At 36.2% G+C, this 13,984-nt stretch overlaps 1 protein-coding gene across 2 annotated transcripts in view; it reads left to right on the top strand.

The window, feature by feature from the left end:
* Nucleotides 1–13,984, top strand: part of pappaa (pregnancy-associated plasma protein A, pappalysin 1a) — a 97,409-nt gene that overhangs the window by 68,822 nt on the left and 14,603 nt on the right. Inside the window, exons 15-21 of one of the 2 annotated variants that reach the window (XM_032570014.1) lie at nt 1,562–1,745; nt 2,337–2,538; nt 2,628–2,850; nt 3,409–3,556; nt 3,751–3,866; nt 5,632–5,703; nt 6,463–6,561. In XM_032570014.1, the coding sequence (XP_032425905.1) occupies nt 1,562–1,745; nt 2,337–2,538; nt 2,628–2,850; nt 3,409–3,556; nt 3,751–3,866; nt 5,632–5,703; nt 6,463–6,561 (1,044 nt within the window). The remainder of the gene's footprint in view (nt 1–1,561; nt 1,746–2,336; nt 2,539–2,627; nt 2,851–3,408; nt 3,557–3,750; nt 3,867–5,631; nt 5,704–6,462; nt 6,562–13,984) is intronic. The other variant, XM_032570015.1, reaches the window with a different exon arrangement.

The raw sequence follows: 13,984 nt of genomic DNA on the forward strand, positions 1-13,984 counted from the left end.
GTAGTCAGCCTAGGGTTGCAGATGTCTATTACCCACAGGGACAAAACAAATAACTTTGCATGCATACTCATTCTTTAGATCAATCTATTATCCTCAGTTAACCTAACATTCATATTGCTGAACTGTGGCAGGAAACCAAAATACATAGCCCACAGATGCTGAGAGAAACTAACAAATGGCACTCTGAAAGGCCACAAAGAAAGAGCCTTATATGGTCAGGATTCAAACTGGTTAGCTTCCTGCCTGCCGCCATACTACTGTGCAGCTTTGCACAGATATAATAAAAAACAGATGAGCTTTCAAAGCTTCTGTCACATCATGCCTGGTTATGAACATACTGGGAATATCGGTCTGTTATCAGATAATTTATAGTATGCTATGCTGAAAAATGGAGCTTGATTTATTTTCCATAGCATTGTGTTGCTACCAGACATGGACGCTTTGCTAGTTCACTCTTTTGTAAATTTTACATGTTCTTCCAATGTTTACTGTGGAATTTCTTTGGCTTCTCCTATTTCCTGATATATTTCAACATGTTTGACTCTCCTCTCATAAGTTAAGCTCTGTAGGCTTGTGAAGATTAGGGGGGATGTTTTGTTCCCATAAAAAATTGAGAAGAAGTTGATGTATTTATATTTTGGCTAAAACCTACCCAATCAAAACTCATAAGATTATGGAAAACATAGAGCAAAAACAAATCAGAAACACCATAAAACAAGCTCTGAATCCATGGCTATTATATGTTTAGACATTTTTATCAGTAATAATGACACAATTTATATTGTTCAAGTATCAACTGTTTAATTTGGTTTTTAACTAAAATATATATTTCTTGAGATTCAATACAAAATAAGATGCTGATGTGGCATTCTCAACATGCCAAAATTAATGGGTTGTAGACTGAATCAAAGCAATTTAAAAACTCCATCTATAACTTCCATAAGAGTTGTTTATGAAGATCTATTTGCCTTTTTCTTTAAGTGGGTGTGTGTGTGTGTTTAGCAGAAGGTGTCACACTTCCTTTAAATCAATCTGTTTTGGGTCAGGGCTGATTGTGCAGTTGGTGGATATCAGTTGTCCGTGTAGCATGACTTGACCTTACATATGCGATCACCAGTTACCTGAGCTGCTGAGTAGCATGTGAGGCTTACTCGCATACAGTGAGCTAAGCACTACCAGGCTTTGTTGGGCTACATGATGACTGGAGAGAATGCTGAATTGCTGTTGTCAAACATTTATACGATGAGTGAAACACTCCAATATGTCATATCAGTGTGGAAATTAAAGCTTTTGCCAGTTTGTACTTATACATTAGGTCAAACCTTGACCAACCATTGGAAATTTTAAGAAGTCCTGAGGACTGACAGTAAGTGACATAGTTGTAGTTAAACGTCTCTGCCATGTAAAACAAAACATGTGAAATGCACCATTATATCAATGACTTCTCCTTAAGAATATAAAGAGGTTCTAAACAGCCTACATCTAGACCTATCTTTAATTACTAGGCCATCAATCCTATGTGAAACAGGTTTTTTTTAGCATTTCTTCCCTTATTTTCTAGTTGGATTCTTCAGTAACAATAACCTGTACCAATGGGAAGTGGAACAAGCAGGTATCCTGTGAGCCAGTGGACTGCGGTCTTCCAGACAAATACCACGTTCATCCTGCTCATTTTACCTTCCCAGAAGGCACTACATATGGCAAGAAAAGCACCTTTCTTTGTCGAGAACCTGCTCAACTCATAGGTGAGATTCATCTGGTTACTCATAAATGGAAATTTGCTAAAAAGACCAAAAAAAAAAGAAAGAAAAATAAATGTACTTCATTAATTTATTGTCAAGGTATACCACTCTCAGCATATTTGCCTAAATAATCAAAAAGTTTACATAGATTACCAGTTCATACATATAAGTCTAAGGGTAAGATTTATGAATGTGAATTATTTTAGAGCAGGAAACTTTTCAGTTTTGCCCCCAGTACCACATTAGAACACAAATGAGCAATGTATGCCTTAAAGGAACACAAATACAAGAAAAACAGTTTTTCATTATGTTATGAAACACACTACTATATTTGAATGCCATGCAATCTATAGCAAACACTGATCATGTGTTTTTTAAAATTAAACTACATACCTTTATACCAAATTTGCATTTTAGAACAAACATTATTTTTACCCATCTTGGTGTTATCCTGTGAGGCCATTCCACTGACCAATTTTAAGCAAAGAAAGTTTATTAAATGTAGATAGGATCAACCCAAAGCCATAAAATGGCGGTTTTGGTTTGCTGACTAGAATATTAGAAAATATTTAGATTTTTCTTTTGTCTTTCAAGGAACCAACAACACTCTTATCTGCCAGGAAGATGGTTTGTGGTCCTTCCCCGAAGCTCTTTGTGAGCTGCGCTGCCCGGCTCCTCCTCCTGTACCTAATGCTGTTTTACAAACAAAACGCTGTAATGAGACGGGCCTAAAAGTTGGCACGCTCTGCAAGTACAAATGCAAGCCAGGCTACCATGTTACCAATAAACCCAAAAGGTGAAAACAAGATAGTGTTGCAAGTTTTTTCCACCTGAAATCTGGTCTCATAAAGTGTTTTTTTTTTTAATTGGTCTTGTTCCTTTCAGACGTGCTTTTAAGCGCCAGTGTACAGAGGATGGCACCTGGCTGGAGGGTGCATGCGAGCCAGTGACTTGTGATCCTCCACCACCCATTTTCCATGGCTCCTACTACTGTACTGATGGCTTCCGCTTTGACAGTGTCTGCAGACTCAACTGTTCTGAATCCACCGGTAATCGTCAAGGAGTCTTTGTCCATACGGTGAGGTTGCTGCACTCTTCCTGCAAGCAGGTCTGTCTATCTCTTTCCTCTCTTTCTATTCTTACTTTTTTATTTATTATTTTGTTAGGCACATGCTACAAAATCTTCTCTTTATTTTTGTATTGTTTTTAATTTTATTATTCCCTTCTTTGTCAAAAATGTTAACTATTTGAATATGCTAGTAGATCCCTTAAGACTAAAACAGTGTTTAACTGAACGATGAACACTTTTATTTTGTCTAAAAGATGTTATAAAAACAGCTTTTATTGCCATCTTTTACACACTGCTGTGACTGTGTGTTTTTCCCCTTGTCTCCCTCAGCTCTACTCAATTTGATGACATGCTAATTAGATTGCTATTGATTTTCAGAATAGCTATGCCTGCTACAGACTTTTGAAATGTATACACCTTTTAATCTGTTCTGCCTCCCAGGCATTGTTGGTTGGATGCCTGATGAAAATTGTATTGTATTTCTCCATATGCAATGCAATGCCATCTGAATGTCCTTGGCTCTGCAGTGTTTGTGTACTAATGCGATTGCGAGTATAATTGTTAGTCTGCCATTACGTGTGTTTTTTTTTTGTTCAGGGCACAGCCTCCAACATGATCCGGTGCAGAAAGGATGGAAACTGGACAGGGTCATTCCGCCTATGCCCGAACAGCAAAGGCCAATGCTCATTACCTCAAAACCTGCATTACAGCCTCCAGTACTCTTGCAAGCGTGGACATGGCATAGGTATAGAACAAGAAAATTATATTTTGTATTGTTGTAGTGTTTACAGTTGGTCTTTGTGTGAATGTGGAAAATCAGAGAATGCAATCTAGCATTTTGATGTGAAGATATTCCCAAAATGAAGATAGATCTTTTTTGATAGATCTGACTTGTACATTCTTTTATGCAATTTATGCTTCTGTTTTAAACATGCACAGGTGAAGAGTGTGAGCTCTCATGCAGAGAGGGTAACAGTGAAGTGGTGATTCTCCCTAGCAACATGACAGCAAATTTCCTACTTCGAGAGCACTGGTGGAACCCGCAAAAAATCAAGGTACGTTTATAACTATGTGTATTTGTGTCTTCTTAATAGGTCTGACAAATGCACTTCACAAAGTTCTGTGATCCACTACTCTCCCATCAGGAATTTCTCATCCAGTGCCTACATCCCCGCTGGATTACCTACAATGCAATATGCCAGCTTGCCTGACACATCACCACAAAAATATTTGTCTTTGAAGCATGGCAACCCCTAAAACAATTTGTTATATTCATGACAGAAGGTATGGAAACTTGCTGGCTCCAAAGTGCCTCAAATTAAAAATGGGCTTGAAGAGCTGAGCTTGGAACCACTAAGATTTCATTACCCTAGATGCGCCACAGGAAGTTATTTGGGCTCTGTTAGAGTCGCCTTAGCATGGACAAACATGGCATTCAAAAAGGCTGCTTTTGGTTATTTTTAAAACTTTTGTAGGAAAACATTTAATCAACAAAAAATAAAACATAAATCTTTTTGGAAAAATTTATATTTTACCATAAAATCTTTACTTTAATTTGTAGCAATATATATATATATAAATACTAAATAAAAATTTAACAAACAACCATCCATCATCCACACCTTCTTGTCCTTTCCTTTACACAAAATATATTTTGGAAAAAAGCAGCCCATTCCTAAACATTCCTAGTCCAATTGTGAAAATAGTATCTCTTCCTCTGTTATTTCTACACTTATAAAAAGAAGAAAATAAACAATAGTATCTTAGAGTTATAGTTTGGTGAGATGGGAGTTTATGTTGTCCATCTTAATAAGTAATGATATTTCATTAACTCGTTTTATTTTTGTTGTTAGTGACCTGCTTAGACTCATACGTCTTTAGCTCCATGTCCTCCTGTTCCTTTCTCTTTTACTCTCTTTGATGATTATGTGCCCCGCACCTCCTCCTCCACACCCCAATCCTTATCAGCAAAATTACTCTGTCGAGTAGGCGGTAGAATTAGTCATTTTCCATATGACATGACCTCGTCTGTGATGGCGCTGAGATAGAGATCTATTTTTATGTGCTATGAGCGCCCCGGGGATGCTTTCGAGGGTGAGGATCCCATACGTAGCTAGGGGTGAGACCAGGCCACAGTCATGGATTATCATGATTTACGGCCTGACTGAGAAAGAGAGAGAGAGAAAAAGAGGGAAAGTTTGTGAGATGGAGAGAGAGAGAAAAAAAGGAAGAGCAGATAAAGGAAAGAAGAATATGAGTTTCTGGATGACATCATCTTATAGGGTGACAGCGACAAGAAAACTGAGAGAGCTGCAGGATATATATATCCTGCAGCTATATATATATATATATATATATATATATATATATATATATATATATATATAATAACTAATCTATTACTCACACAGCTCTGTTGTCCTCAGACCCTGTTGTTGTTCTTTCTAGCTACCTTAGGGCCGAGATCTATATTTTACATTGATTTGCTGACTGTACTGAAATAGAAAATACCTTAGTTTGCAGCAACAAAAGAAAAGCGTGTCAACTTTGGGAGATATTGGAACATGGTAGGTTTGGGATTTGGACCTCCTGAGATCAGCCAGGACTTTGCAGTGGATGGCACTTTTAATTACAAACTACACTATCCTACTTATGCAGTAATCAACACACTTCTTTCTGTCTTAAACCCCCATCCCAGACAGGCATCTTATTGCAACTTCATGTTCATTTTGGAGGTGTGCCTGTGAACAGTTTCGGAATCACTGAAAGCAGCAATATTTCTTAATTAACTGAACAAACACATGTTGTCTTGTCTTTCAGAGTATAGTCTGCACGATGGGACTGAAATGGTATCCTCCTCCAGAATTGCTCCATTGCATCAAAGGATGCGAGGTTGGTGCAAGACTTGAGCAATATATTCCTCTGATATATTTTTATTCATTAATCTCTTGTGGACTGTGAAACATTAAAGGTAGAACATAAAGTTTTATGAGCTGTACTTGGCTAAATTGTTGTAGACAGAAAATGAATTGGCAGACACTGCACAAGTAAAACATAGAAAGCATAGGTGAAGATGGGCTTCACCTATGCCCGTCTTCATGAAGTGGAACAATTAGGATAATTCTACCCTACTCCTAGACTAAATATGAACTGGTAACTAAGAAATGAAATGCATTTGTAACTGCAGTCAGCAATAGAAAATATAATTAGTCCTACTACAGCCTTTTTCAGTAATTTTCAAACACTACATTCAAAACTTTCAAAATCTTTGTATTTAGCTTTGTTTCATGAAGCTATTAAGTAATCTGTTGAGCTGAGTCCAACTGGATAACCTGATGGGTAACCCAAGTGTTGAGGGCGGGGCCAACCCAATAAATCACCTTACTGGCGCGTTTCGTGCTGATTATGGTTTATGGTGTCTCGATTTGATTTACGGGTCTAGCTGACTAAGGGCTGAAATAGTGACATTGAAGAATGGGGAAAATTTAATGTATTGGATTCATCAGCAAATTCATTCAGATACTTCTAAAGACTTCGAAATGCTCCAGAGCCAAACCGAACAAAGCTTTAGGCCTTAAACAAGGTAATGAAAGGCTTCTGGTTTTTGCTCTGTCGTTTCACTCTTTCTGCACTCTTCTCTTCCTTCAATAGCCATTTATGGGAGACAACTACTGCGATCCAGTCAACAACAGGGCCTTCTGCAACTATGATGGAGGAGACTGCTGTCAGTCCACTGTCAAGACTAAGAAGGTAAGTGGCATACTCATATTTAAAATAAATATAGAAAAATAAATTATGCTGAATTTAGACTGACTGATAAGTCGATCTATTACAAGTTATTATTCTTTTGTCCTAAAGTCTACTCTTGTCCTTTAGTAGAGATTTTGTAATGCCCCCAATCCAAAGGCATACATACCCGGTTGATTGGTGACTTTCAATCTCAGATGAAATCTAGGGTAGGGTTCATGCTCTTACCATGACGAACAGGATTAGATGGATTAAAAAGTGGATGGTTTGATAACAGTAATTTTTTTTCTGACTTATTCTGTTTAGTAATCGTTTTTGTCTGTCTGTGTTCATAAGTGAACAAAGGTTACAGTATATCAATGACAGATTACAGGCATCTCCTAATGTCACATTCTCCTCATTAGGTACTTCAAAGTTGTCTGTCAATTCTTAGTCTGCTCTGTATTTATTTAATCAGTTACAACTCTTCCCTTGTCCTGACATAACTCCATTTGATTAATTTCAGAAAGCTGCTGGCAAGATATGTGTTTAGACTAGAATTTGTTCATGCTTGTTTGCCACAACAGTTGCATATCTGACCAGACCAGTTTCTGTAAAGTTTGGATGAACTGGGCTGCACTGTTCTTCCAAAGGCTGGTAGAATAATATGGATTTTTTTTAGCTATGTAAGTTTTCTCTGTCTATGCAGGTTTTTCAGTGGGGAGCCAGTTTAATTTATCTTTTGGGGGGAAAAAAAGTGTTAATGGGGAGAAAAAGTTTCCTTTACTGTGAAGATGGTCACAGAACAAAAACTAAATACTGCCTATTAGTCAGCAGCTTGTAGAACCACATTAAACACAATGATCACAGTAATCTCCAGTATGACTATCGGTCTCTCACTCTGATGTACAATGATTTTGGTCAACTTTTCTATCCATCATTGTTTCAACTTACCAAGGTTTGTGGGCATTTTACTTATGCACAACTTACAGAGGCATCACCAAAGCATTTAAGTCAGGTTGAGGTCTGGACTTTCACTGGGAGGTTGTAGCGCATTGATTATTTTTAAGCTATTCTGCTATAGATGTGCTGTTGTTTCATAGATCCCTTTACACTTATATTTGTGTATTTTGGCCAAGCATTAGCTGTTATGCTGTGCTCAGACCAAATGCAATTTATGCGTCAGGGGTGTCTGGTTTACATGCAAAGTCTATGGTGGACACGGATCTAAGGGCAGTGAGAAGATTTGTGATGTGTCTCATGCAATTAGCACTGCACGTTTTAATGGGCTTTGCACTTCTGGTCTTTGAGCATTCGACGAGTGTATAGCAAGTTTAATACATCCAACACGACAGATGCTACAGTTGGAAAATCTACATTTTTGCAGTTGGACACAAAGCCTTTACTGGAGACTCTTTTATGTGACGTAAGTTCATGTAGTTGGTGTCCTAGCAGGAGACGCAGGCCTGTGCAGGTCAGCAGGTCATCACCTAGGCTTGGGTGAGACAAAAATAGCATTGAAAGCAGCCCTACTAAGCACGTTGCTCCTGGAGTAAGAATGGTTTAGTGAAATTAATCAAACTCAGAACACCTCTGAATTATCTGGTGAATTCAAACACAGCGCAGAGGCTCCTGATGATGGCAACATTTTCTTGTAATTAAAGTCAAACCACTCTCTCAGTTTCATCTGCCATTTTACAAAAAGACTGTAAGAGGGAAAAAAAGGCAAAAGTCAAGAGGCTCCTTCCAAAGTGCATTTTTCCACACTTTGCTCTCACACACGTCAAGAGCAATTTTGACACTAGATATCAACCACCAGACGTTTACGTGTACAAGCATTCAACTTCAGGCATTGAATGCCTTTTTCATGTGCAAAACATGTTTGATATAAATTCAGCATTACACAAACAGCCTTTGACTCTGGAATACTTTTGCATATGAAGGTATTCATTATAAAAATGACTTTAAGATGCCCAGATCTGGTGGCTGGAATACCAGCCCATAACGTTACTCTTCTCCTCTATCCTCAATGTTTATTATGTGATGTTTCTGCTACCCAAACATCTTTACTATAGTTTCATGTGTCAAAAGGACATTATTACAGAAGTTTTGTGTCTGGAAATAAAAAATTGCACCATCATACTGCTTTTAGAGAGATGTTTTTTTTCTGATAATTCTTTCAAACAAGTCGTACTAAGAATAAATCTTTCTTCTCATTATACTCTGTTGAGCTTTGTCATTTGAAATGGTAACAGATTCCTCCATTGTCCCTGAAGTATTTTACAATTTCTTTGAGCCTTGTGTCGTTTGAACCTTGTCCATCATTGAGTAACTGTCTTTAATATTTTCCACTTTCCACCAAAAGTGTTGTCACCGTAGAATGATAAAATTGCCTCATAATCTTTCTCACTCTAATGAAGAGCAAACATTGCGTCTCAAACATTATAGCAGATGGGGTCTTTCTATTCTGTTTTGTTGCATTTTTCTATGCTCTTATGCTCTCTGCCATAACTCTTGCTTTTATAGAGTTGGTCACGCGTACCAACTATCCGTTAATCAAGTGGATTTAATTACACGGTCAATCCTCCCACTCCTAAAACATGTGGAAGTGGTATATGTACTTAGCTTCCTTTATCCATTTATTTGTGTCTTTGGCAGTTGAAATATATTTCTTGTCGCCTCATTTTTAGGTACAATTGAAACCAGAAGTTTACATATGCCACATAGAAAGACATTATACAACTTTTGTTATTGAAGTTAGATGAGACCAAACGTCTCTTTTTTTTAGGTCAGGTAAAATTATGAAAATTATCTAACAATGAGGGAAAGCAAGGTGACAATGTCAGAGCTTTGGAAACTTCTGATAAGTATACTTCACATTTGAGTTAATTGTCTTGTTTGACACAATGGAAAAATTAAAAGAAAAAATCCAAGATATGTGCTTGTAAATTTATTTTTGTTTGTTGTATTAAAACTGTCTCAAGGAGACAGCCTTTATATATAAACATCAAATAAAATAAAATGAAATTTATGAGGAACAGAATTGTTAAGCTGCACAAGCCTGGTTTGATCCTAGGAACAATTTCCAAATTTTCCTGGGTGCCGCTTTCATCTGTATAAACAGCTATATGCAAATATAGACATGATGCGAATGTCCAAGCATCACACTTCTCAGGAAGGAGCTGGACCGAAAAGTTCAAAGACAATGCTTCAAAATACTGAGGAAATATATGCAAATGTTTTATTTTCAATGAATAAAAACAACTCTTACATATTCTTACTCTCATAATTGGGGCATTTACCAAATGCAAATAAATTGGGTAATTCTGGCCTAAAGCTTAAAGTAAAATCAAACTTCACTGATTAAAGTTTTATTCAACTTCAGTGAGATAAATTATTTTTGTGTGTCTTATTTGGTGTGTGTAATCTTCTGGTTTCATCTGTATTTATAAAAGTCTCAATTACTGAAATTCTCATGTTACATTTTAGCCTGAGTCTGTATTAGTGTAATTTTTGTCTTTCCATTTTCTGGTTAGTTTAGAATGTGAAAGAAATTACCATGTTGCAATTGTACGAAAGGTAAAGTAAACAAACAACAACAACAAAAAATAATAGTTCCCTTGTGTTGACACTGCATTCTGGCAACTGCCATGTTGAGTATGTGCTGACCAAACATGTAAAAGTGCATGTTTTGTCCTTTTTCTAAGTCTGTTGGGTTTGGAGGATAAACCCAACAGTTAGGCGACTTGTACACAGTGCTGTACAGGAAAATAGCAAGAGGTTAATCATTTGCTTGAATGTTTTATTTCTTAAATGTATAGTGGAAAATGTTTGGCATAATTTATCAGATTGGTGACTCTAGAATTTTGTTTGTAACTGCATGGGAAATAGCCTCACTTTTATACGAGTTCTGCTGCTGTTGATTGACAGTATCTAATCTCCACATCTTCTGAGACCAATCTTAAGAAGTGACATCAGCAGAACTTCCAGAACTTTCTGTGAGACCTCATAGAATTCAATAAAAGATTCAGGCAATACGAGATCGAGCTCTTGAAATGAAAGGAAAGCTGGCCATGGGTTGTGTCATGAGTTAGGAGTTGGTATGTTGGATCCTACTTCAAAGAAAAACATGCTCTCAACATCTTGTGTTGGTATGTATAATAACAAATGTGTTGTTTTTGAAAATGAAAAACCTTTGAGGATTTTAACAGTTTGATACACTTCCCAAAAATAGCTTAAACCAGGTCTAATCCTATTGTAAGAACAAAAGTTTTCATCCTTTATTTAGACTTAAAATACAATAAATATTACACTGAGAGTAATTTTTGGCCGATGAGAACGGCCAAAAATTACAGTTCTTGAAAAAGCTTGAAGAAAACAACGATCTGCTAAAAGGGAAAATATTCTGTTTGAGTATCCAACATAATTTGTAGCAAAGGGATGTTGATATTCCAAAACTGCAACTTTAAATTTCTGTAACTTTTCAATGAGTGGACCAGAGGAGGAGGAAGGGAAAATAGTAATGCAGTATGTCAGGACAGTGTTGTTGTGTCAAAATGAGACTTGTCATTAAATATTTCCTAGATGTAGCTTTGGCTCATTAAATATTTCCTTGATGTAGCTTTGGCTTTGTATGCATGGCCTGGACAGACCTTAAAATCCTATAGTACATATCACATATGACCGTGAACTCCTCAGAATCACTCTAGATGAACTAAATGCCCTGCTTAGCCCACAAAGTCAACATTATCTAGATAAAAACAAATACTGCAATACTTTCTTCACTGTATCCTTGTATAAGTATCCCTCCATCTTGATGTTTCTTTTATTTCTTATGTCATGAAAGAAATAGTAAGTTAGTAAGAAGTTTGCACAAAAAGAATTTGAAAACATTGTGACTTTATAATGCAGAGAAAAACTTTTCTCTGATCTTTTTTATACTTAAACAAATGCAGGTTCAAAGTGGTTATATTAAAATGTATGTGATTAATTACATTTACATTTTCCATTACATTACAGCAGGGATGTCCAAAGTTTTTGGAACTAAGGGATATGTTTTTTTCTCACCAATCTGCTAAAAGCTGCCACTTGGCACAGAGATGTGAAAATTAGAAATGAAACTCTATACCAATAAATTTTTTTGTGCAAATATACATCAGTTAGCAGAAATGTTAAAGTGAAAAAAAAAAAGTTGTTTCTTCTTTAGCGGGATCTCTTGCCCAGGGAGGAGGCAGCTAGTTTCTCATTGTCAGGCCAGTAGGAGTAGGCTGCAAGCCCTAAGCAGGCTAGCAGGAGACTGTCAGTCATGTTAGATCTGCACTTCAATTGATGATCTTCATGTAAAATAATGAAGATAGATTCACACAAATAGGTAGATTGAGAAAGTGCCATTAAGTTGAAAACCCATCTTCTGAAGTTGAAATATTTTTACTCTAACAACAGGATAGCGCATAGCACACACGTGTGAAGTCAGGTCAGTTTGCCCCAGTCAGAATAACAAGATCAGAACTAGAGGTTGCATGTCAACTCTTAGACTAGTTGAGTCTGCGCTTTGCAATGAATTTTTACATTTCACGTTGACTAGTTGTGATTCCGTGACAAAAACTTTTTCCAAGATGATGAAAGATGAGGAACTGGGTGGTGAATGTCTGATTCTTAGATAGACGATGTGTAAGTAATTTACTTAAGGGGTACTGCAAACCCAAGCAGAAGCTAATGTTACATGTTGGCCTCTTTTTTTTATCCATCCAACAGATTTTCAATATAATCAGAGTCATCCTGCATAGCAACATAGCAGCTTTACACTCTTTTAAAATTACTGTGACAATATGTGGAAACATAGTTTAAGCTACATTCTGAGGATCTGACAATCTATTCATGTCGTTTTAAAACCACGTTTTTAAAACAGTGGCTACAGCTTTAAAGAAAGAAGAATTTCAGTAGATTAAAAACTACCAACCTGTTTTAGATTTTGTGAGATATCACACAATAACATTATCAACAGAAAATACTAATTACTTGACCAGATTCTACATGGTGGAATAATGTAGGCATCCGTGAAAACAACAATTAACTGGTGCTTTCCACTTTTGGGTCCCCTTGAAATTGTTGAGAAAGATAAAACAAATTGCTCTGAAATTACCAATCATGACTTGGTTTATCAGCTGCCAGAAGTAAGGGTTAAGTGAAGCTTATTATGGGTGAGGAACAAAAAGGAAACACTAAGGAATTAGTCAGATAAGAGTGATTGGTATCTGTACAGCAAAAAAGCCAAATGTTAGATACAATTTGCTTTTCTTCTTAATCGGTTGCTAAATTGAGGTTTACTTTCAAAATATGTGTAGTTCAATGGGAAATAGCAAAGGGAATTTGTATTAGAGCTCTAATAAATCTGAAAATGTTTTTCTGATTGCACATATTTCAGTTTTGCTTTTTTATTTATTATCAGTTTACTTTACTTTGAGTTAATCATTTAAAAAGATTCATTACTGACAGGAAATGTTTATCCTCAACAACCTTGTGTGAGCAAGTCAGTGGGACCAAAACTGGGTATTACACCTGATTTTCATTTTCTCCAAACAGAACACATGTGTGGCAGACAACAGGATGGAATTGAATAAAACTTCTACAAGCAAACAAAACAAAAACAAAGAGACTTTATGTCAAATGAATCTGTAACTTATTACTGAAAAATTCTCTTTTCTTAGCTGATGATTCATGAACTTATTGGGTGACAAAAACTCACAGTATTTCCTGCTTTGTTGGAACTCAGCATTGTTGTTCAAACCACAGTCGATGACTTTATTCCAAATTACCGAACTGTTTCTAAGGACTTGTTTTGAAACAGAAGGTTTATTTGTTGGTTTTATTAGAGTTAAAACTGAAAGTCTAGATGTTTGTTAATGTAGTCATTTCTCCTGCTTTGTGTCAGGACATTTGTATTTAAAGGCAAATTTTATTTAGAGCCAGTCTGCTTTTTCTTGCTGGTGTCCATTTGATAATTTTTTGCCAAACAAGGTGCTGATAATGGAAAAAGAGTTGGATATGAAAGAAAATGTTAATAACACGTACAACAAATTCAATGTTTTGTTCTTGGGAAATGACACAAAGGTGTAGTTTCTTATTCTTTGAATAATTATCTTTACTGTTCCTGTGACAAAGTAAGATGTGCCTATATATATATATGTATATATATATATATATATATATATATAATTCTTGAATGACAGTGGGTAACAACTGGTTTATTTGTATGTCATATATATGATTATATTAAGAATATGTCAAGAAATGAAACTATTCTTCCTTTCTCTGGATAAAGGACTATTTGATCAATATCACTGCTTGACCAAGAAAGTTTGTCTACTACTGGTATTCAGTGTACTATGGTATCCAGCTGCTCTACTGGTTGAGGGCTGGTGATAGTCTATACTAATTACATAACCTG

This window comes from Xiphophorus hellerii, chromosome 8 (genome assembly GCF_003331165.1).
Source record: "Xiphophorus hellerii strain 12219 chromosome 8, Xiphophorus_hellerii-4.1, whole genome shotgun sequence".
Taxonomy (NCBI): Eukaryota; Metazoa; Chordata; class Actinopteri; order Cyprinodontiformes; family Poeciliidae; genus Xiphophorus; species Xiphophorus hellerii.